This window comes from Podarcis liolepis (assembly GCF_965112155.1).
Source record: "Podarcis liolepis genome assembly, chromosome: 7".
Lineage (NCBI taxonomy): Eukaryota > Metazoa > Chordata > Lepidosauria > Squamata > Lacertidae > Podarcis > Podarcis liolepis.
In genome coordinates, this window is record NC_139561.1 from 93,346,393 (window position 1) to 93,370,103 (window position 23,711).

Consider the following 23,711-nt stretch of genomic DNA (forward strand, 5'->3'; position numbering starts at 1 on the left):
AATAATATTTCTTGAAAAAAATCAGGCTCTACGCAGGCTCTTGTCTTCTTAACAACTGAGGATTTTGTAAAATTCATGTTCCTCTTCCTTCAAAAGGCACATTGGTGTTATTGATGTTAATCAGGATAACGATGATGTGCTCAAAATCTGTTTCAGGTGCTTAGTCACAATTTAGAAACAAGATTGTCCCTGCCTGCAGGTTTACAGTCTAAGCACTTTTAAAACACATTCGCAGCACGTTGTTTGCCTCAAAGAATTCTGGGCACTGTAGTTTAACCCCCACAGAGTTAAAGCTCCTAGCAAGCCCTAACGAACTACAGTGCCCAGAATTCTTTGAGGGAAAGGTTATTTGAATGTGCTTTAAGGTTATAGCATGTACACAGCCTAAGACTGGCCAAATTTTCAGTTTAAGGGGCTGCTTGATTTGGCAGCTCTCAACTAGAGATATAAAACTGTGTCCCCAAATACTGACTAGGATATACCGTACAAACGTAATATCACATCCTATTACAGCACCGCTTTCAGGAGATACCGCGATCTCTGGTTCCATATGGAGTGCCCAATGGGCACTTTGGAGTCCCTAAAATTGACTGCTCTCTTGCAAAACTGCTATTCCCAAGCCTCCTTTGGAACATTAAAAAAACCCACAACTCATATCCAGAGGTAGAAATATGAGCAAGTCTTCCTTTCTGAGCACAAAGAGCTGTCGGGAAGGATCAATGGACGGCGTAGGAAAGAACGCCAATCATTTTTCGGCGCATCCAGATGGGGGCTTGATATTGCAAACAGATCGTTCAGATATCACAGATGCTTCTCTGGCAACAGGTTTTGTTTTAACTTATCAAGTATTCCCCAGAAAGGGTAAATCCCGATTAAATTTGTGTGGGCCGGTGGGGGGGGGGAGGTTATGGGCTGGCATTTAGATGCCAAGGATGCTGTGCAGACTCTGCAAAATTGTCCACATATGAGGAGCATCCATCCCATAATAAACACATGCCCAGAAGCACCCTTTATTTGCCAAGGATTTATTTTTTTTAAAAAAAATCCCTGTCTTTAAGGGTTTATAGAGGAAGTTTGGCTGCATGTGCCTTAGGTTTCACAGATTAAAACAGAGACATGCTTGTGTACTGGTGATTCTCAATCAACTCCCCTTCCACATTTATTCATTTGTTTGAATTAATGATTACCTATATACCTTTCCTTCAAGGAGCTCACAGTACCTACATACACGGTCCTTCTCCTCCCCATTTTATCCTCACACAACCCCCCTGTGAGGTAGGATAGGCTGAGACACAGTATGCGGCCCAAGGATCAGCCTCCGTGGCTTAACAAGGATTCGAATCCAGGCCTCCCAGTTCCTCGTCTGAAACTCTAACCATTGCACAACACTTCCCCACACCCAGCTGGCCTGGTTTTCTTCATTTACTAGGCAAGAGACCCGGCCCCATGCCAAAGCAAAATATACAACTAAGCTCAAAGAAACTGTTTAAAATAGCATCTTGAGAATGTGTTGGGACAGTGTTTAGCTGCAGCATGGTTGTATAATTGCTTGTGCAACACACTTACTGGGGAGTAAGCCCTGCTGGAGACAGTGGAGCCTACTTCTGAGTAAGCATGCAAGGGATTAACGTAGGAACACTGCCTTTTAGTTCTCCATCTAGCTAGAACCTGCAGCCTTCAGAGGCTGTCAAAGATATTCAGGGATGGTTCGCCCGTCTTGACAGGCAGTTCTAGGGGGTGGGGACAGAAGGGAAATGGCCGTGTTGTTTTTAGGCAAGCAAATATCTGGAAGGAAAAGGAATGCCAGGAGGCGGCCTAGAAAGCCGCTGGGGGGAGAGAGGGTGGCAAATACAGGAGGGAAATGGGGTGCTTTGGGTGGGGACCCCACTGGAAGGTGCTGTTTACAAGGAGTGGAAGATGGGTGTGAGCGAGGCAGAGGGCAGACCAGAGGGATTATGGGGGATATGGCAATATGTCAGTTGCAGATGCCCGTCAAATAGTGGTAGTAATAATAATAATAATAATAATAATAATAATAATAATAGGGTGTGGCCTCTACCCCAGGTGATGGAAACGGGTGTGATTCTGGAGCCACAAATAGGTGTGTTGTGTGTTGTGGAGAAGGGCAGGGTGCTGGAATACGGAGGGTGGGGTGTCAGGATGGGGTCTACAGTGATGGATGCGATCCACTGCGAGGTGCAACTGGGAATGGAGATGGGGCGCGATGGGAAAAACCGGAAAGGGAGGAGGGTTGGGCAGATTAGAGATGGGGGGGGGGTTCAGGTGTGCGTGGCTGGGAAGGAGGGTTGGATACAGGGATGCGTTGGGGGGGTCTAAGGAGAACAGGTAGCCGTGAGGATGAGGGGCGGAGCTTGTATTTTTTTGGGGGGGAAGGACGGAGATGGGGAGCATCTGGACTTGGTGGCGCAGGTGCGGGGTTTGCATCTTTGAAGGTCTGGATGGAGGGGCCGGGCCCGAGATCTCCCCCCGCCCAGAGATGGCTGCCTGCCTCCCCCTCCGCTGTGGGGAGGGAGGGATGGATAGGGCTCCCCCCCAGCCCCCCATCACCTACCTTGTGGGAGGCTGGCGTCCCCTCCGAGGGGGCCTTTGCTGCGCGCCCTCCGGCCTCTGGGGCGACGGGGATGGAGACGGGGATGGAGACGCGCGCAGAGCGGAATGGAGGCAGCAGCAACGCTCAGGCGCCGCCCCCCGCGCGCAGCATCAGCACCAGACGGAGGGATGCTCGGCCCGCCTCCTTGGCGGAGAGGGAGGGGGGAAAGGGGAAAGTCCCGGGGTCGGATCCCTTCACCGCTGCAAGCTCAGGCAACCTCCCAGGGTGGCCAACCTCCCAGGGCTGGTTTATTTTGTTGTTGTTGTTGTTTCTTTTTTAATCATCTTTATTGAATTAAAATACAAATATATATATACAGCCCACTAACCCAGAAATCTTGCCGACCAAGGTCCGTATAGTTCAAGCTCTGGTTTTCCCAGTAGTGATGTATGGAAGTGAGAGCTGGACCATAAAGAAGGCTGATTGCCGAAGAATGGATGCTTTTGAATTATGGTGCTGGAGGAGACTCTTGAGAGTCCCATGGACTGCAAGAAGATCCAACCTCTCCATTCTGAAGGAAATCAGCCCTGAGTGCTACGGGAAGGACAGATCCTGAAGCTGAGGCTCCAAGACTTTGGCCACCTCATGAGAAGAGAAGACTCCCTGGAAAAGACCCTGATGCTGGGAAAGATGGAGGGCACAAGGAGAAGGGGACGACAGAGGACAAGATGGTGGGACAGTTTTCTCGAAGCTACCAGCATGAGTTGGACCAAACTGCAGGAGGCAGCGGAAGACAGGAGTGCCTGGCGTGCTCTGGTCCAGGGGGTCACGAAGAGGTGGACATGACTATACAACAACAACCCAGAAATAGTGCTTCAGGTTAAGAACTTTGCTTCAGGATGAGAACAGAAATTGCGTGGCCCCATTAGCTAAAGTGGTGCTTCAGGTTAAGTACAGTTTCAGGTTAAGAACAGACCTCTGGAACGAATTAAGTTCTTAACCCGAGGTACCACTGTACATACATAAAGAGAAAAGATTAAGACAAGAAAAGAAAAGAAGGGGGGAACACACACCTACAAAACAAGAATTTGCATTATTTACAACCGTTCATTAGGGACGCCGGTGGCGCTGTGGGTTAAACCACAGAGCCTAGGACTTGCCGATCAGAAGGTCGGCGGTTCAAATCCCCGCAATGAGGTGAGCTCCCGTTGCTCGGTCCCTGCTCCTGCCAACCTAGCAGTTCGAAAGCACGTCAAAAGTGCAAGTAGATAAATAGGTACCACTCCGGCAGGAAGGCAAACGGCGTTTACGTGCACTGCTCTGGTTCGCCAGAAGCGGCTTAGTCATGCTGGCCACAGGACCTGGAAGGAAGCTGAACGCCGGCTCCCTCGGCCAATAAAGCAAGATGAGCACCGCAACCCCAGAGTCGGTCACGACTGGACCTAATGGTCAGGGGTCCCTTTACCTTTACAATTGTTCATTAATAATAATAATAATAATATTTTTTATTTATACCCTGCCCTCCCCGGTCAGAGCCGGGCTCAGGGCGGCTAATGCCTGCAAAATTACAGTAAAATCATAATGGGGGGGGGGGGAACCCACCAATTTAAATACAGCTTAAAATGAAATTTAAAATGCAGCCTTGTTTTAAAGTAGCCGATAAATCAAGACCACAAGGGGAGGGAAACATAAGGGTCAGACTGAGTCCAAACCAAAGGCCAGGCGGAACGGCTCCATCTTGCAGGACCTGCGGAAAGATGTCAAGTCCCGCAGGGCCCCAGTCTCTTGTGTCAGAGCGTTCCACCAAGTCGGGGCCAGTGCTGAAAAGGCCCTGGCCCTAGTTGAGACCAATCTAACCACCTTGTGACCTGGGACCTCCAAAATGTTGTCATTTGTGGACCTTAAGGTCCTCCGTGGGACATACCAGGAGAGGTGGTCCTGTAGGTATGTGGGTCCTAGGCCACATTGAATTTCTAAATAAAAGACTTCCAATTCTTCTCATTGTACTTGCATTGTAATTTACGTTTAATGCAGAGCCTTCTAGTACCGCAATTTGTTTTCGTGTACTCTAACCAATTCACATTTGCACATTGTATTTTACAAGGATGTGTTGTAAGGATGCACACAGTGTTCTGGAGTGCTCCAACATGCCATCCGCTTCTCACTTCATACTGGGCTGTAGTACTGGGGCTTGTGGGTTTAACTGTCTGCATTTTAATATACTTTTTTAAAAAATAAATTGTTTCATTCCATAGGAAACCGATCTACCTTAGAATCATCCTCATTTATTTCTAGCCTTGTATTATCTGCATTTCTTTTTATTTTTGCAGACCGGCTTGTATGCTGATTCTGGAGGAAAAGTGGGATTAGATCAGGGCCGGATTTTGGTTTGATGAGGCCCTAAACTACTGAAGGTAATGGGGCCCTTTATATGTCCAACTGTCCTTTGCCAAGAACAAATTGTCACTGTTTTTTGTGTTGAATATATGCTGTATAGTAATTTATAGACCTCATAGGGATCTAAAGCCATTTGCCACTGTTGCTGTATGAAGATCTTATTTTATTTTTTACCTTGTATTTTGGAAATGTACATCCAGTTTTTCCCCCTTTAATTTTTTGGGGGGGCCCTAAGAGAGTGGGGCCCTAAACTATAGCTTGCTTAGCTTATACATAAATCCAGCACTGGATTATATATATGAATAATATTCATGTGCGCATGTTCCCCAGTGGTACAGCTATGGCTGAACCTCAGGGTTGCTGTCCAAGGTCTCTAATTACCACCGTCAGGCTACAGATCAGGGGTCAGCAAACGTTTTCAGCAGGGGGCCAGTCCACTCTTCCACAGACCTTGTGGGGATCCAGACTATATTTTTTGGGGGGAAATGAACGAATTCCTATGCCCCACAAATAACCCAGAGATGCATTTTAAATAAAAGGACACTTTCTACTCATGTAAAAACACAGATTCGCGGGCCGGATTTAGAAGGCGATTGGGCCGGATCCGGCCCCTGGGCCTTAGTTTGCCTACCCATGCTACAGATGTTGAGAGCAGTGGCAAAGTGGCCCCATCTGAAGACTCTGCCCAAACACATCCGTTTCCCCTCCAGCTGGGACAACAGTCAAGGTTTTGCCAGGAATTCAGTTGGCAGCGAAGGAGCCATTACCACAAATCAACTTCAGAAACGTCTACTCAGAGTCTCCAACCTTTTTACGCTTGCCGTATCTATAAAATGGTATGCTGGTAATTAAAACGGGACTGGCATGGAGAAACGGATACGAAAGATGTTGAGTGTGCAGCCGTTCAGGGATCCATCAGGCTCTTTTGAGTAGCCAAAAAGGGAGCAATTAAATGCCAAGCTACGCTAAGAGGGCTTCCTTCCTTGTAGTGCGTGAACGTAAGTGAAATCATCACAACCCGACAGTGGTTTGCAGAGGGAGCAGCGAGAGGCAGGGCTTCCTGCCCATTAGAACAGCCTCTTCACCAACCTGAGGCTCCTTTCACATAGAATCGTGGAATTGAGGAGCTGGAAGGGACCCCCAGAGGCTATCTAGGCCAACCCCGCTTATTTAAAAAGCGTCCGGCTTGTTTTAAAGTGAAGGCAAGTTCCCTGAGTGTCAGTGTGATATAGTGGTCAGCGTGCTGGACCAGGACCTGGAAGACCGGGGCTCAAATCCGCCCCCCCAGCAATGAGGCTCAATGGGTGACCTTGGGCAGAGACGCTCTCAGCCTAACCTCGCAGGATTGTTTTGGGGGTTAATTGCAGAAGAGGACAGCCATGCAAGCCACCGAGCGCTCCTTGGGGGAAAGATGGGATATAAATAAAATATAAAAAAAATAAAATCCAGGCATAGCATTCTGTACTCTCCCAAAGAATTCTAACATCCAATACAACTTGGGCCACCAATTCCAACCTTTCCTTTGGGATTTTTTTTGGGGGGGGTATCCAAGGACAGGCATTCAATTCTTCCAAGTTCTAACACAGCCAAAGCTTCCACTTACAGAAGGATTCTCAACCGTTGCTCCGTTTTTCCAATATTCCATTTATTAGGGTAATTTTTTTTGTATTACAGCACTGTTATCACCCCCACCACCCCCAGTGAGGTTCTTCCCACCGTCAGTTTCTGCCCCTCACCAAGATCTACAATCACATTGTCATGTTTTGTTTTTCAGCCTTTCCTCCTACTCCTGGATTAACTTTCAATTACAGAGACCCGTGTTGTTGTTTTTTTAAAAAAGCAAAACCTTAATAACATTTTTTTAAAAGGAGGATTTACCATAACACCCACTCACTCACAAACTCGAAACAACTCTTTATTTGGCTGGCTATGGGACAAAAATACTGTATGAAAAGAAAACCTAAGATGGTAGCCGCAAGAGGACATCCTCAAAGAAACGATGAAAGGAGTCTAGATAGAAGACAGAGGAACCCAAGGAGAAGCAGGCATTCTTGTAAAGCCTCCCACTATCATCCCTGACGACATGAGAGTGACGTAGGGAAGCAACATCTGCTAATGGGAGAATCTGCCACTGAGCACTGCTTGTGGGGCAGGGGGACTATTTACCTTCAAGCCCCACTGGCAGCCTGGCAAGTCACCGTGGGAAGCATGACCAAGGACTAGAGGGGATCTTCCATCTGAACCAGCAAGGACGCAGAACGCATTCAGCGTAGCAATGGGTCCTTAGCAGGAAACAACAGCCCTAGCCAAACCAGCTACGCTTCCTGCCAAAGCTTTCCCCTACCCTGCTGGCAGCATCACGTGAGGGGGAGAACGGGATGGGGCCACGGGGATAGTGCCCTCCATCATGTTCCCTGCAGCTGGCACTATTGCCTTCCACGTGCTGAAAGGCTTTCTGTGGATTCTAGAATCCTGGTCTTCCAGGGTTCTAGATCTCCGGAAAAAGGGGGGGGGGTTACATAAGCAGAACAGGCTCTCTGCTGCAGATGTTTGGCTCTCCACCCTGTGGGGAGGCAATGGGGGTGGAGATCCTCAACCTCCTCGCCCATGCGAGGAATTTAAATACCCAAGTGGGGCTCAGGAATAGGTAGACCTCCGTGGTTGTGCTGTAAGTTATGGAGGCTTTGTTGTCAAATGCAGGCCTTCCAACGTTTTGAAGTGCACCATGCTGGCACTTCCCTGAAGTTTGCAAGATTAAGACGGTTGAGACAGGCTGCTCCCTACAATCTCCCTACCGAGCCTTCACCTTCAGCCAGACGTGGCCTGTTTGAACTACTCGACTGAACAGAATCGCTTTTCAAGAGATCGCAAGGAGCTGCAATAGGTCGACGCAAGCACAAGCGTTGGATCTGAAACGATTCCGTTACTACGCAATCTGCCAAGCAGCTGAAAAGATGAAAATGAGTCTCTTGGAATGCTCAAAACACTTTCGCAGCTCAGCTCTCTCATGTACTGATCTGGTTTCAATCTCGCTTTTGTAGCAGGCGCGCATGTGGGATTGCCATTCATCACGGCCTCTTGTGAACAGCTTCCACTACATGTTCTCCACAAAGGGTGTGTGTGAGAGATTCCTTTCTGCTCCTCTCTCAACCCCCTCCTTGTATGGATACCACCTGCTCCCAGGCATTGGCTGGCCTTATGATCCCACAAGTGCCCAGGTATGAAAGGTCTATGGGGACAAGTAGCAAATACTTTTGCCTTCAGATTAGTGTGGAGAGTGCAGAGATACCAGCCGTCTGTGCACTAAGTTCTGCTGGAAGCAGGAAGAGAGAGGGGGCAATTCTCTCTCACACAGAGAGAGAGAGAAAGAGAGAGATATGCCCTGAAGCTGAGCCCTTTAGAAAGGCACCTAGGAGAGCCCAACATCAAAGTGTGGCAATTTCAGGTGCCCAAAAAGCAGTACAGCAGTTCAGCCGCCAAGATGGGCCTGTCCGCCCTTGCCTGTGCCTTGCTAGCAAAGCAAGCTGGCAAGGACAGTCTGGCTCACACCAAGCAGCGGTTATCACGACGAACGAGGCAGCGGCGGCAGCAGCTTCGAGGCTCAGGCGCAGAAGAGAAGGCAAACACACACACGCACACACACACAGTGGCTCAATTCCCCCCACCCAGACAATTTTTATGTACAATTATTTCAGGCAACTTTCCCGCAAAATAAGGTGCCGTCGCAATAAGGCCATCGGGTTAGGCAGCTGAGATCAGAAGAGGCCTGGTGGCACCAGGCCTGAGATTCTTGCAGCCGAAAGACGTAGGCGCCGGGACCCTCCCTGACGGGTGCCTTTGGCCAAATGGAACGCAACGAGGGTTGGCTCCCGACTGCCCTCTGCCGCCTCCGAGATCACTGCTCCTCCACGTGGATGATGGTCTCGTTCCCTTCTTCCGGGAGCTGGGGCACGGCGTAGACCAGCGCCTGGTCATTGTCCTGGCAGATGATGGCCACAGCAGCGCCGGCTTCAGGCACAAGAGTGCTGGACTGTAGGCAGGCCTGAGTGAGGGGAAGAACAGAGTGGGAGAGGTTAAGAGGGTTCCCGAAGGAAGCTTCTGGAATATAGTATATGGCGAGCTTAAAAAAATGTTTAACTTTATGAAAAATACAGAAGCTTTTCTACTAGGGATAACGGACACAGGTATAGCAAGGGAAGATCAGAAAATATTCCTCTATGCCACAGGAGCGGGAAGGATCCTAATTGCTAAAAACTGGAAAAAAGAAACTGTGCCAACAAAAAAGGAATGGCAAGACAAACTGTTAAGAGTATATTGAACTGGCTAGATTAACAGAGGCAATTGGAGATCACACTAGACAAGAGTTTCGAAAAGCACGCGGGAAATGCAGAGAATACTTCGCAAAACAGGGCCCTAAAATACATACCTGGACTTGTTTCGATTAATGTCTGCAGGAGACTTTGTGGATATTAAAGTTATAATTAGAAAAATCTTAATAATTATTCATAAAGGAAACAGCTTATAAGGAGTAAATAAGGAGGCCAGATACAGGATAAAGGAAGTCTTTTATTTGGTTGTTTGTATTGTTGTATGTTATGCTCACTGTATGTTATGTTCACGTTTAATGAGGGTGGATTTCTGTATTGGGGGGGTTTATGTTATGTTGTAAATAAAACTTCCAATAAAAAATAAAAAATAAGAGGTTCCTCGACACCTTGTTGGTTTATTCATTTAGGAAAATATCTGCATATCACTGTGTCACTAGATAAATATTCATTTAATAATAATAATAATAATAATAATAATAATAATAATAATAATAATTTATTATTTATACCCCGCCCATCTGGCTGGGTTTCCCCAGCCACTCTGGGCGGCTTCCAAAAGAATATTAAAATACTATGATACATCAAACATTAAAAGCTTCCCTAAACAGGGCTGCCTTCAGATGTCTTCTAAAACTCTGGTAGTTGTTGTTCTCTTTGACATCTGGTGGGAGGGCATTCCACAGGGAGGGCGCCACTACCGAGAAGGCCCTCTGCCTGGTTCCCTGTAACTTGGCTTCTCGCAGTGAGGGAACCGCCAGAAGGCCCTCGGTGCTGGACCTCAGTGTCCGGGTAGAACGATGGAGGTGGAGACGCTCCTTCAGGTATACTGGACCGAGGCCGTTTAGGGCTTTCAAGGTCAGCACCAACACTTTGAATTGTGCTCGGAAACGTACTGGGAGCCAATGTAGGTCTTTCAAGACCGGTGTTATGTAGTCTCGGCAGCTGTTCCCAGTCACCAGTCTGGCTGCTGCATTCTGGATTAGTTGTAGTTTCCGGGTCACCTTCAAAGGTAGCCCAACGTAGAGCGCATTGCAGTAGTCCAAGCGGGAGATAACCAGCTGTTTACAGCAATAAAACTGTCAGACACAGCAGTGCTTCTGCAATCAGTTGCTGACCACAAGAGGGGAAAGGGCTCTCGCACGCGGGTCCTGCTTGCAGGCATCCCATAATAGGCTTCTGATTGGGCGCTTTGATAACAGGATGCTGGACTACGTGAGCGACTGGCCTGATCCAGAAGCGCTCTTCTGCATGCAAAGCAGATGCTCTACTGTGGAGCTATGGTTCATAGAATTACAGAACTGTAGACCTGGAAGGGCTCCAGAGGGTCATCTAGTCCAACCCTCTGCAATTACGTGGCCTGTAAGTTGTTGAAATGAATGTACAAGCCAAGACTAGGCAACATGTTTAAGATGTTTAAGCGAAACGGGCAGACCTTGCTAAAAATGCAAGGGTGGTTTTGCTGGAGCAGGCCAAAGGGGCTTCGTCTCGTCCGCCATCTTGCTTCTGGATGCGACTGTGAGCTAGACTGCCCCTGAAACTGGAGGCTCTATCGTGGATAACAGCTGCAGAACCTTTAGCTCAAGGTTGGGCAGGGGAACAGGAGGACCATTCAACACATGCCCTCACCAAGGAAAGAACCCCCCACCAAAACCCATGGAAGAGAGACTATCTTTATTATGGTACTGGTATGTCGGAACGGGAAGAGGGGGTGAGCCTCCTTTGTTTCTTTTTGATATATTGCGTATTTGGTACTTAACTTGGCAAATCCCCCTGGAAAGTCTGAAAGTTTGACTTTTAAAATGAGGCTTCATTTTAAATTGCATTTTAACCTGTATTTTAAATTTTTTTTTCTTTTTCTTTTTTTCCTTATTATGCTTTTACTGAAATTTTATTGATGTTAGCCACCCTGAGCCCGGCTCTGCCCAGGGAATAAATTATTATTATTATTATTATTATTATTATTATTATTATTATTATTATTATTATTACCAATTGATTATGTACACAAGCGAGATGGTACTGTACTGTGATACTGATATAATTTTGATCTAATTATTAACTGTGTGGAAAAGATATATGAATCTGCAATTAATTTTGATGGACTGTTAAGAGCGGAAGATAGGAATTGAGGCTTCTAGCCAAAGTACAGGCTTATCTGTTCTGGTATGAGATGAAACAAAGAGGTTTGGACTTATGCCTGGAACAATGGGCAGAAAGCCAGATTTCCTCCATTTTGGGACGTGTCGTATTGGATAATACAGGCATGGAGAAGTGAAAGTGAAAGACATGGAAGAAAAGAAACACCCACACAGAAACATACTGTTTTGATATAACTCGCTTGCGGGACGAACTCAGAGGCTGTGAAAACGAACAAAGGATTAACATCGGATTGATTTATAAGAACCGCATGGACTAATTAAGAAAGCAGCGCAAATGTGAGGTGCTGGCAATCCTCCAGCCTCAGAGCGTAGGAAGTGAAACAAAGATTTATGATTTGGCTTAATATTTGGAATGTTTTATTATTCTATAATTCGGAATGTTTTTAATGTGGCCTTTATTGGATTAAACGGCCTCGGTCCTGTATACCTGAAGGAGTGTCTCCACCCCCATCATTCAGCTCGGACAATAAGGTCCAGCCCTGAGGGCCTTCTGGCAGTTCCCTCCCTGCGAGAAGTGAGGTTACAGGGAACCAGGCAGAGGGCCTTCTCGGTGGTGGCGCCAGCCCTGTGGAACGCCCTCCCACCAGATGTCAAGGAAATGATTATGCAACCTTTAGAAGACATCAGAAGGCAACCCTGTATAAGGAAGTTGTTGATGTTTGATGTATTTATTGTGTTTTTAATATTCTATTGGGAGTTGCCCAGAGTGGCTGGGGAAACTCAGCCAGATGGGCGGGGTATAAATAATTTTATTATTATTATTATTATTAAATTGGAAAACTTATGTGTGTGTGTTTTAAAAAGAACCCCCTGCCACAAAACCCATTACTTACCTTCCTCGATTATTTCCAGGTTCTTCCCTTTTATATATATTCCCAACTGCCCCCTGTACTCATGAGGCCTAGAAGCTTCATGCTTAAAGAGGAAAACGCAGAAGCTGAGAAATCCCGGCGGACCTGATCTCCGACCCGGGCTTGCCTCTCTCCTGCAGCCCAAGGAGACCAGCCGCCCTGCAAAGCCAGCTTACCATTTCCAGCAGCTTCAGCTTCTCCTCGGACACCAGGTTCTCCTTCCGCAGCTGCTCCACCACCCCTTCCATGGCCTCCAGCTTGGCGCAGTGCCGGCGGTGCCTCTGCTGGAGAACCTTCACCTTCTTCTGAAGGCCCATCACCACCTCCACGAGCTCCGAGGTCGCCCCCTCGTGCTTGTGATAGCGGTGCTCCTCCAGCTGCTCCTCCAAGGACTCGGCCGAGCTCAGCTCCTCCAGCTTCTCCTCTTCCGCCGGGGGGACCTTCGGAGGCGCCTGGTTGGAGACGATGGGGACGGTGGAGACAATGGGGAGGCTCAGGGCGGAGGACAGCACCGTCTCTGGGGGGGTCACGCCGGAAGCGGCGGCGGCCGTGATGGGCGCCGTCGGGATGGTCTCGAAGTACGCCACCACCTCGGCGGGCGGCTCCTGCAGGGAGCGCAGGACGGCGGCGGCGGAGGGGTCAGTCTCCAGAAACGGCTCGATGGAGACATTCTCGATGATGAGCGCCCCTTGCTCCGGAGCCATGGCTGGGTCGGCCATCAGGGCCTGGAGCGGCGGCTGGTTGGCACTCGCCACCACCTCACAGGGCACGGCCACCTCTGCACAAAAGGGCTCAGAGGCCCCCCTGGACAAGCCCGGCGTAGCTTCTAGGGTCGCCGGCGGCAGCGAGGCCAAGAAGTCAACCACCTGTTGCTCCACCCGGTCTGGGAGAGGCTGGCTGGCATCAACCGGGGAAGACACAGTCAGCGTCACAGCCTTGAGGGGCTCCACGATTTGGACCAAAGGCAGCAGGTTCACAGCCCCGACCAAGGGCCCTGAGAGGGCAGGGAAGTCTGAGGCGGAGGACTGGGTCTCCACGTAGATCGGGGCAGCTGCCACGCTGGGGTCAATGGCGATGGCAAGCGTTTCCAGGGCGTTGGGCTCAGGGTGGCTTATGGCTTGGGGTCCCGGCATGCTCCTCTCTCCTTGGCATTCAATGATGAGCTTCTTAGCTGGGACATCGGAGGAAGGCCTGGCCGGGCTTTCCCTCTTCTGCAAAAGAGAAAGCAGACAAATGAGCAGCTGTCCTTGCAAGATAATAAATAATAATAATTATAAATTTTTATTTATACCCTGCCCTTCCCGGTTCAAAAAAACAGGCTCAGGGCCGCTAACAACAAATTTAAAACACTTAATTGATGCAACAAAAACAGCATAAAATACAGTATAAAACATGAATAACAATAAATTCAGAATTCAAAAATCAATTTAGGGGGGAAATCCATCCAATAAACATTAGATGATCACCAGGGCTAGCTGGCTGAATTAGTCTTATTTGGGCCTGCAAGGAGACCAGGGGAGAATTAGCTGTGGCATCCCAGAGCGGGTAATCTTCATAAAAAGGGGAGGGGGAGGGAAGGGAAGGGAAGGGAAGGGAGGGAGGTGTGCAGGGCTACCGATTCCCACACAAGGTGAGCGAGACAAGAGGAGGCCCTGAACCCCACATTGCGTTCCTTCTGTTACCGGAAAAATCTGAGGGCTCCCTTGGACAAAAAGTAAAGACACCAACCAGAGTAAATTGGAGCAAATCAGCAGCCTGTAGGCTTGGCCTTTATTGAATTGTTGCAACAGGGTGTTCCCCTCACCTGCAGGAGAGAGGAGGGACCCAGAAAGATGGTGTGCAAGACCTTATAAAAACTTTTGAAATTGCCACCCTGTAGATCAAGACCACCCCCAGAAACATCATACCTACATCACAGAAAGGAGGGGTTGAGGGAGGGGTGGTGGTGGTAACCTGAGTGTCCTGTCACCTGGCTGGTTCCCTTTTCCCCCTCCCCATGAGTCCTTTTCAGGAGACAAAAGGTAGTCACAGTTTCCTGCCCCCTGAGCGGGAATCCAATCACTGTTCTTTTGTTATAGTCCTCATGTATGCAGTCCGTTGTGTTGTTGATGGTCTTCTGTCTGAGACCATCAGGGTTGGCATAGCGACTGGGCAGGGCTCCTGTGGATGTGCTGGGATGCTCAAGGGATTATGGCTGCCCTGTATCAAACCTTCCCCATTTTGTAGTCCTTCCTTCATGGAGTAAAATAAAAGTGGAACAGTGCAAATCCGATGTATGGTTGATTTTTCTATGGATTCATAACAGAAGCGTAGTGTATGTAGTGTGTGAGTGTGAGTGTGTGTGAAGTTTGTACAAACTGAATGACGGGGGGGGGGGGTTCCTGCTACACTTCCCCAGTGCCTGATATTTCCTATGAGCTGTGCAAAGATGGCAAGAACACCCCACAGCCTTTGCTCACAGGTTTAGTCTAAGAGGCAAGATACAGATTGAAAAAGAGATGAGAGAACAGGGGAAGAAGCACATTCAAGCACTAACCACAAAAAGTCTTGTGGTGCCTTAAAATAGACTAAACAGATTTATTGCGGCATAAGACCGACGCAAGACAAACAACAAAAACAACAACAAAAACCCAATGTGCTGGGCCTGAAGGTACCACAAGACTCTCTGATGCAACAGACGAGCACTGCAACCAACGCGGACGGCTTCAAGAGAAGATTGATGGAGGAGGACAGGCCTAGTTCTGGCTACTAGCCATTATGGCTCTGCTGTGCCACCACAGCTGGGAGGCAGCAATGCTTCTGAATATCAGTTGCTGGAAACAACAGGAGGGGAAAGTTCTCTTGTGCTGGAAATCCTGCTTGCATTTGGTTGGCCACTGTGAGAACAGGGTGCTGGGCTACAGGGGCCATCGGCCTGATCCAGAAGGCTCTTATGTTCTTTGGAAATTCAAGGACCAGCTCAGGCATCCCCAAACTCAGCCCTTCAGCTGTTTGGGGACTACAATTCCCATCATCCCTGATGGGATGATGGGAGTTGTAGTCCCCACACAGCTGGAGGGCCGAGTTTGAGGAAGCCTGCACTAGCTCTACATAAAGCTACATCAACGCCTCATGCCCTGAATAGAATGGTTTCTGAGGAACCAAAGGGCGACTTATTCATGCAATTTCTTATCTGCCCTTTACCCAGGGGTAGGTTACGGTGATAAAGAGCCAATGGAGGGGGGTCTCCCAGCCTTTCCTCTGCTGCTAGCAGACCATTCCCGACCACATCTAGGCTGCTGGATTGCTGCACTGCTACAATGCCAGAGGGGGGTGGAGAACTTCGGTGTGAGCTGAGAAGCGCCCAGTCCAAATGCCACCAGAGCTACAAACCCAGCAGGCAGCCAATCCATTCTTATACATCGTACATTTAGAGCACACGACTTCTCCCAAAGAATCCTGGGCACTGTGGTCTGTTACAGGGGCTGGGAGTAGTAAACTGTGAGGGATAAACTACATTTCCCAGGATTCTTTGGCGCAGATAACGTGCTTTAAATATGTGGTGTACCTGCAGCCCAAGTAATCCCATATTGTTTGAGGACAGTGACCAGGAATCCATGGGTTTTGTCTGGCCTTTGTTTGCCAGGAGACGAGTTTGCCACCACTGCCACCACCTCCTTCCCAGCCAAATTCACACTGTGTTTTTGCCTCTAAGGGCAGCATGACCACATGGGACAGAGCTGGTGCCCGCCTGTCATATGGTGCTTCAGAAAGCAAGACATCCAACTGACACCTGGGAGATGGCTTTGCCTTTCTTCTAGATAGTCAGTAAGGCCTTGACAATAATGCTCATATGTTGCAGAGGTTTTCATTAGGGATAGCTGAAAATGTGTACCTTAAGCACTGAAAGAGCACTATTTAGAGGCTAAGCATTATCAGCCAGATGATACTCCTCCTCTCCAGTTTTAGGACTCTTACTCCAGGTCACCCATTACAGGAGCCCACAGAGGAATGGGGGGGGGGGGACGGGGACAGGGGAGAGAGACCAAAACATTCCATCAGTCTGCAGCACAGGAAGAGATGAGAAAGCAGCGCCACTCAGCTAGCTCTGCTCCTCTCCCTCAGCCATTTTATATTTAAGCTGGTCATTTATAAGAACTGCGTAAACTTAAGAACCAATGCCTCTTCGCTTCCCTACCCTAGCTCTTTTCCATTTTGTGTCCCGTTATTAAGATTGTAAGCCTGTGGGGCAGGGACCGTTTTGTCCATCACTCATCTCACAAAGAGCCAGGTAAAAGTGTTTCAAATAAATGCGGACATTTCTACAATGCTGCAGCATGTGGAGCGCAGAACCTGAGTAACGAAGGAAAAGATCAGGGCATCATTCTACACTCAGGGCTTTGGTCCCTCTTCAGCCAGCCTTTGATCTTCCCCTGACATAGTCCAGTGTTTTAGGACATGTGGCATTAACTGCTTTGCTGTGTGCACACAGCGGTTATTACCCTCAAAACATGCTCCCAGCAGTGGAACATACACAAATCCACCTCTTAACCCAATACTCTGTGGTGTTTATTATTCTGTGTTACAAATCACATGGCAAAGGTTTGTTTGCTCTCGGATCCAAGTCCAAGATGCTGCGCAGCTGAGATATATATATAGCAGCCACCAAGGGGGGGGGGCAGTTCTAGAAAGCAGGCTGCATCTAACTAGTGCTATCAGCGTAAACAGTTTGTGAGAGCAAAGAGGCATGCAAGGATCCAGTAGACTGAACTTCTGTCATCAGCAAGTGAATCTCCCAAACACAAAGGTGGAGAGATTTAACATGGGATAATAACATGACCAGGCCCACTCTGAAATTTAACCAGCCATCCGCTGTGGGTTTGTCGGCTGCTAAATTTGAGCGCACAACCAAAATGACTTAACACCCATTGATATCAGGCTGGCACTTTCCCTTGCTAGAAACATTTGTGCTTAGACAAGCCTACCCAGATGTTTAGAAAGCCGGTGCAAGTTTTAATCTGTTTTTAGTTTCAACTCTTTGAAAATCTTACATTCTTTTCGTTAATTTCAATACATTTTTTGTAAACTGCTTTGAGGATCCCCCCCCTTTTACAATCAAGCAGTGTATACATTTTATGAAATACAATTGAAAAAAAACACTCTTCGGCTACCAACTCACTTTTTTCTTTCACTGCTGTATCCCAACCTGAGCATCTACTACAGAAAAGCCTCCAATTCCAAACAGATTTTATTTGAATGCTATGTTAGGGCTGAGGAACCTTTTTCAGCCCAGGCGCCATGTTGCTTAAGGAGTAGCCTCCTGGGGGGGGGGGGGGCATGTGCCAGAGGCAGACATATCCAGAGGCAAACATGGGCACAGCTTTTGGCCAGAGGACCCCTGCTCCTCTGGTATGTTCTTAAGCTACTGATACACCACCCAGCAAAAACATCAGCTGGGAAAATGGCAATTCTCCAATATACTTTCTTGGCAGGTGACCAACCACTCACCAGCGAGCCTTCTGAGGTCTGAAAGATGGTGGGAACAGCGTCAGGCTTCAGGAAGCGCGCCCCCCACCGGTATTCAAAACAGGACGGGGCAAAGTGCTCGCTGCACAAGTGCTGGTGTTTCGTCGGGACCCACTTTTCCTGGTTCATCTGGGAGAGCCATTGCTGGAGACGTTCGGGATTGTGCAGAGGAAACCTGTGTGGAGGAGTGAATAAATGCCAAAGTCTACACACCTGTAGCTGAAATAAATGCATGTTCCTCCCCTGTTTGGCCCAGGCCTCCATTCCCCTCCAGGTCACCTGTGGTCTCCCTAATTTCTTCTCTAGCGTGTAAGTCTTTTGGGAAGGGACCTGTCCTTTCGCCAGGGGTGTCTGGTGTCTACCCGGACAGAAGGCAAGCAGAGGCAGAACTAAAAAATTCTGGTTTTGCCCCCATCCTCCTGGAGAAGCCTGGAAGAGGAGAGGTTAAGGGGTGATATGATAGCCATGTTCAAATATATAAAAGGATGTCACATAGAGGAGGGAGAGGGTTGTTTTCTGCTGCTCCAGAGAAGCGGACACGGAGCAATGGATCCAAACTACAAGAAAGAAGATTCCACCTAAACATTAGGAAGAACTTCCTGACAGTAAGAGCTGTTTGACAGTGGAATTTGCTGCCAAGGAGTGTGGTGGAGTCTCCTGCTTTGGAGGTCTTTAAGCAGAGGCTTGACAACCATATGTCAGGAGTGCTCTGATGGTGTTTCCTGCTTGGCAGGGGGGTGGACTCGATGGCCCTTGTGGTCTCTTCCAACTCTTTGATTCCTCCCTGCTGAGTTTTACAAGGACAATGCTGAGACTAAAGAAGATGCAGTTGGCAAAGCAGTGCCACTCGATGGCTTGGATTTAAGCTAGAAGACAGGCAGATGATAGCTGGCTGGCTGAGGGCAGACTAAGGTTGGTGGGGCAAAACCATACTTGCCCTTATGGGCCAGCCTCTGCCTGCTGCCTTTTGTTCTTTTTAAGGCAGCACGTGCATGGCTGGTGCCAAATAAACAAATATACTGACACACCTGGCCACCCTTTTGTCAAACACATACATAGTACGATGTGGGACACCCTCATTTTACAAGGGAGACATGCACACCTTAACAGTCAAATGAGACAAGCTGAGTGACTGAATATCCAATCTCTTTGCTTTTTATTTATAAAGCAGCCACAGGGTGCGCAAGTGTGAATCAGATCGGAATCATAGGCCCTGCACACACTATACCTTGAGAGAACACTCAAAACACATACTTTCACCTCAAAAAAATTCTGTGCGCTGCAATTCACCCCTCACAGAGTTACAGTTCTCAGCAACCCATAACACTCTACAATGCCCAGAATTCTTTGGGGGAAAGAATGTTCTCTCAATGTACTTTAAAGGCGTAGGTATGTACACAGCCTTAGTGCTGGGGGGGGGGAAGGATACTCCTTTCCTGACCCTGCCCTGCTTCCAGCAAGGTAAATTCCCCCCTTACAATAGTCCCACTGGAAAAAAAGAGGTGGGAGGAAGATTTACACTGGGAAAATAGCAAGGCGGGGGCAGAGAGAGGATGATTAAACTATTCTTCCCCCAGGGCTAATGTCCATATTTAGTCCCACCCTGCACTTCCAAAAGAAATGCAAAAAGCAACAAGCACCCCACCCATCACCAACGTCTGATCTAGTTTGGCTTGTCTCCTATTATCAAGGAGAGAGTGAATTAAGTAGCCTTAGCAACTACTGAGTGGCTTTAGAAACGCAGCTATTCAGGATTTAAGAAGAAGGAAGATAACAGGAGGGTGAAGCAATCTGGAGGCTGCCTGAAAGAATCCTTTGAGAAGGAGGGGGGGGGGCTCCTCACTATCCATTCAAGAGCCAACCCCCAAGGTTAACATTCCGTATCTGAAGCTCTAGAAATGAAAGACTAAATAATAATGTACTGATATCTTGTGTTTCTGCAAAAACGGGCAACCAAAGCAGCTTGAGATGTATGCAACATGACCGTGTTACAAAGCATAACCACATATTCTGGTTCCTCTTTCTGGCTTCCTCAGGTTGGGTGAAAATAAATAAAACCCATGTGGTGGAAGTTGTGGACACTGCTTACTAGGAAGTGAAATTCGAGGAAAAGTACTGGGACGTCCTTCCTTCCAAGGACCACAGTCTTAAAAACAAATTATAATACGGTGTTGACATGTTGAGCTTGGCAGGCCTGAGTTAAGCCAGTTACACCAACCTGGTGCCTGCGACGCCCCCCACGCAATTTTGGGCTACAATTCCTAATGGGGTTGTAGTCCAAAACACCTGAGGCTGGCACCTGGTTGGCAAAGGCGGGCTTAACGTGATGTCATGCAAACAAGACAGCAAAGTATCTAGGCTACAGCCGGGAGTTCGATGCATGGTGGAACACCCTCTTATCAGATGTTAAGGAGGTGAGCAACCATATAAACATTAGAAGACACCTGAAGGCAGCCCTGTAGAGAGAAGCTTTTTAATATGCAATGTTTTTATATGTATGTTGGTAGCTGCACAGAGCGCTGGGGCAACCCGGTTAGATAGGCGGGATACAATTAACAAAATAATGATGATGATGATGATGATGATGATGATGATGATTTGAAGCACTGGTCTTCAACTGGTGGGCTGGAACCCACCAATGGCTCATGGCCTGATCCAGGGCGGGTGGAAACAGGGGCACCAACTAAAATATATGGAGAAAGATTAAGAAATGGGACCCCAAACGTGTGGCTCCTGGGTTCGGGAAAGTTGCCCGATTTAAAGCACCCACAACCGGGGGGGTCCCCCTATCCCCACCACCACCACCCACACCTTTAGGGGGGTGCCCTCCCCACTTCCTTGGCTTCCCCACGTGCAGGCAGGGCCAGATTGAGGTTTAATGCGGCCATCAGCTCCTGAAGGAAATGGGGTCCTTTACATGTCCAGCTGTCCTTTGTCCACAACAAATTGCTGCTGTTTTTTGTGTTGAATATACGCTATACAGTGGTACCTCGGGTTAAGTACTTAATTCGTTCCGGAGGTGGAAAATGGTTTTGAGATTTTAAAATATTAAGCAGCTTGGAAATGTGCTTAATTAGTAAACAGGCTCTCTCAGGAGCCCACCCTGTTTATTCCCACAAAACTTTGCACGCAGTTGCCTCAAACGCTGTTGCATCTGCTGCAGATTTTGCAATGGCCCCGTTGTGTCCCAGTTGCAATACAGCTGTACCTCGGGTTAAGAACTCATTCTGGAGGTCCATTCTTAACCTGAAACTGTTTTTAACCTGAGGTACCACTTTAGCTAATGGGGCCTCCCGCTGTTGCCGGAACATGATTTCTGTTCTCATCCTGAAGCCAAGTTCTTAACCCAAGGTACTATTTCTGGATTAGTGGAGTCTGTAACCTGAAGCGTATATAACCTGAGGTACCACTGTATATGGTAATTTATGGACTTCATAGGTATCTCAAGCCATTGGCACATCACAAAATATGCATTTTACCAAAGTAACTGTTGAACTGAAATACAATTAAGTCTATTAATAGTGAAACACAATTAAGAAGTAGTATATTAATAGCGAAATTATTATTAAGCTCTAACTTAAAATGATTTTTTTTTAATTCCTAACAAACTGAATTATGCAAACGCATTAGCATTTGGCAATGAAATAGTAATAGTAATAGTAATAATAATAATAATAATAATAATAATAAAAACTTCATTGAGAAACACAATTTACAAAGACTCATAATTTGGGTGGGGTGGGGCGGGGGGGACAAATAAATCCGGCACTGGCTGCGCGCGCGCCCCGTTTCTCCCCCCCCCGTGTCGTCACAACACTGCCCCGCGACGTCACAACCCCCCGCGTTCTTGTTTTCCCCGGTGACGTCACGCCCCTCCCCCCAACTCCCCCTTCCCCCCCTCCCCCCAAAAGTTGACTGACTTGTAGAAACTGAGGCGCCGGTTGTCGGTCCGCGGCTCCCTGGCCGAGTTGCAGCAGTTGGGCGCCCGGCAGTACTTGGTCATGGCCGACGACGACAACGCCGCCTCCTCGTCTCTCTCCGCGCTTCCCTCACGCGGCCTCGGCAGCACCTGTGGAGAAGAAGAAGCGCCCGGCGGTTGTTGACGTCGCGGCCTCAGCGCCTCCCTCCTTCAGGTCCCTCCTCCCGACCCGTAGACCCCGCCCTCGCGCACGCGCGTCCGGGGCCCGGGAAGCCGGCATCCGGGGGAATCGCGCCCGGAGTGGGAACGTAGAGATAGGAATAAAGCAGAGGCCCTGCGGGTGGGGGCAACGCGGGTGAGACGGTAGAGATAGGGAAACGGTGGGCCACGCCAATGGCAGGCTCTCAACCAATCAGTGGCTCTCAACCTGGGCACATGTTGTTGGACTACAACTCCCATCATGCCTCAGTTCTGGCCTTGCTAGCTAGGGGTGATGGGAGTTGTAGTTCAACCACATCTGGGGTCCCACAGGTTGAGAGTCCAAGAAGCCAAGAGAGGAGGGCTTTTTTCCCCCCACTTGGGATTTTATTTCGTGTGGGGAAATTAATAATAATAATAATTATTATTATTTATACCTCGCACATTTGGCTTTGTTTTCCCAGCCACTCTGAGCGGCTTCCAACAAAATATTTAAAATACATCAAACATTAAAAACTTCCCTTAACCGGAAACATGGGATTCACTTTTAATTCTCTTCACTCCACGTGCCCTTTCTGCCTATCACTTTCCTATGCTTCTCTCTCTTTGTCTGAGTTGCAGAAAGCGGTTCTGAGAAGTTTGCCAACGTTTTCAAAGTTTGTAAACTGGTACATGGTCCTGCGTTAGAGAAAGAACTCCTGGTTTTTTTTTGGGGGGGGGGTAAGGTAGAAAGACCGCTGCTCGGGTATTTTTGCAGAGGGTTGGACCAGATGACCCTCTGCACCTTTTCCAGCTCTACAATCCCATGATCCGATTCTGTAATTCCGATTTGTTTGGGCGTCCAAAGGCAACCCGGAAACTGGAAACCACGCGTGACTCGGATCCATTACAGTCCCAGGAGGCAACGTCATGAAATGCAGAGTAATGCACACGTGCGCTCGCGCATGCACACACTTTATAAAGCAAAAAAGAGGTTTTTTTCCTACTGAGAAGTGATTCCTGTTGAGTTCCGTGGGGCTGTCAGCTGGGAGCAAGCCCCGCTGATCTCAGTGGAAGTTACTTCTGAGTAGACACATTTCTTCCTTTCTTTTTGAATTCTAATTTCTAAACTTGCACTGTGAACAGGCGAGTTCTTTTATGGGCGGGTGAGCAATTTGCCGCTTGTTCGCCGGATCTGTTTCATCCCATCAGATGTCAAAGAGATAAACAACTACCTAACATTTAGAAGACATCTGAAGGCCGCCCTTTTCCCCTGAAGGCAGGGAAGTTTTTAATGTGTGACATTTTAATGTATTTTTCATCTTTGTTGAAAGCCGCCCAGAGTCGCTGGGGAAACCCAGCCAGATGGGCGGGGTACAATTAATATATTATTATTATTATTCTCCCGAAATTTACACACTGCTCGATTGGAAAACAAACAAACAAACAAACAAACAAACCTCAAAGCAGTTTGCAGAAGTCGGTGTAATAAAGAAAAATTTACAACCCTGCTTTAAAGCATATAAAAGTCAAAATGCTTTTAAACGGATTAAAGTTTGCATTGGCTTTCTGCGCATTTGGGGAGGCTTGTCTAAACAGGAATGCTTTTCGCAGGCGCCCCAAAGAGACCAGTGATGTCAAGAGGCGGGGAGTTCCAAAGTGTAGGCGCGGCTAGTTGTTACAAACACAAAAAGGGCATTATGTGGCACCTATAGCAGTGCCAATTCCGCCGAACGAATAGATTAGGCGTCTCAGATGAGGGGGAAATGAGATTTTAAATTTTTAATTAAATTAACATGCGTCGTTGCTAGCTGAGATTCGAAC

General features: G+C 48.1%; 2 protein-coding genes and 1 long non-coding RNA gene across 4 annotated transcripts in view; 1 reads left to right on the forward strand and 2 right to left on the reverse strand.

Moving 5' to 3' along the window:
• The window catches only part of CLIP3 (CAP-Gly domain containing linker protein 3), a 36,576-nt gene extending 33,858 nt beyond the window's left edge, over positions 1-2,718 (reverse strand). Inside the window, exon 1 of one of the 2 annotated variants that reach the window (XM_083516241.1) lies at positions 2,573-2,718. The gene's annotated coding sequence lies outside the window, so the exon portion shown is untranslated. The remainder of the gene's footprint in view (positions 1-2,572) is intronic. The other variant, XM_083516243.1, reaches the window with a different exon arrangement.
• The window catches only part of LOC310712949, a 2,318,697-nt gene that overhangs the window by 2,216,043 nt on the left and 78,943 nt on the right, over positions 1-23,711 (forward strand). The window lies entirely within an intron of this gene.
• Positions 6,577-21,959, reverse strand: THAP8 (THAP domain containing 8). Its single transcript, XM_083516267.1, has 4 exons — positions 21,712-21,959; positions 17,774-17,966; positions 12,463-13,497; positions 6,577-8,990 (listed from the first exon to the last, which is right to left on the reverse strand). The coding sequence occupies exons 1-4, from the start codon at positions 21,792-21,794 to the stop codon at positions 8,844-8,846; spliced, it is 1,458 nt and encodes a 485-aa protein (XP_083372393.1). The 5' UTR covers positions 21,795-21,959; the 3' UTR covers positions 6,577-8,843.

Bases quoted from the DNA above. Each gene is read 5' to 3' on its own strand.
- THAP8 (XM_083516267.1), bottom strand. From the start codon at position 21,794: ATGACCAAGTACTGCCGGGCGCCCAACTGCTGCAACTCGGCCAGGGAG. The intron at 17,967-21,711 runs GTCAGTCAACTT...TCCTCCACACAG, and splicing joins CGGCGCCTCAGTTTCTACAA to GTTTCCTCTGCACAATCCCG. The intron at 13,498-17,773 runs GTGAGTGGTTGG...TCTCTTTTGCAG, and splicing joins AGACCTCAGAAGGCTCGCTG to AAGAGGGAAAGCCCGGCCAG.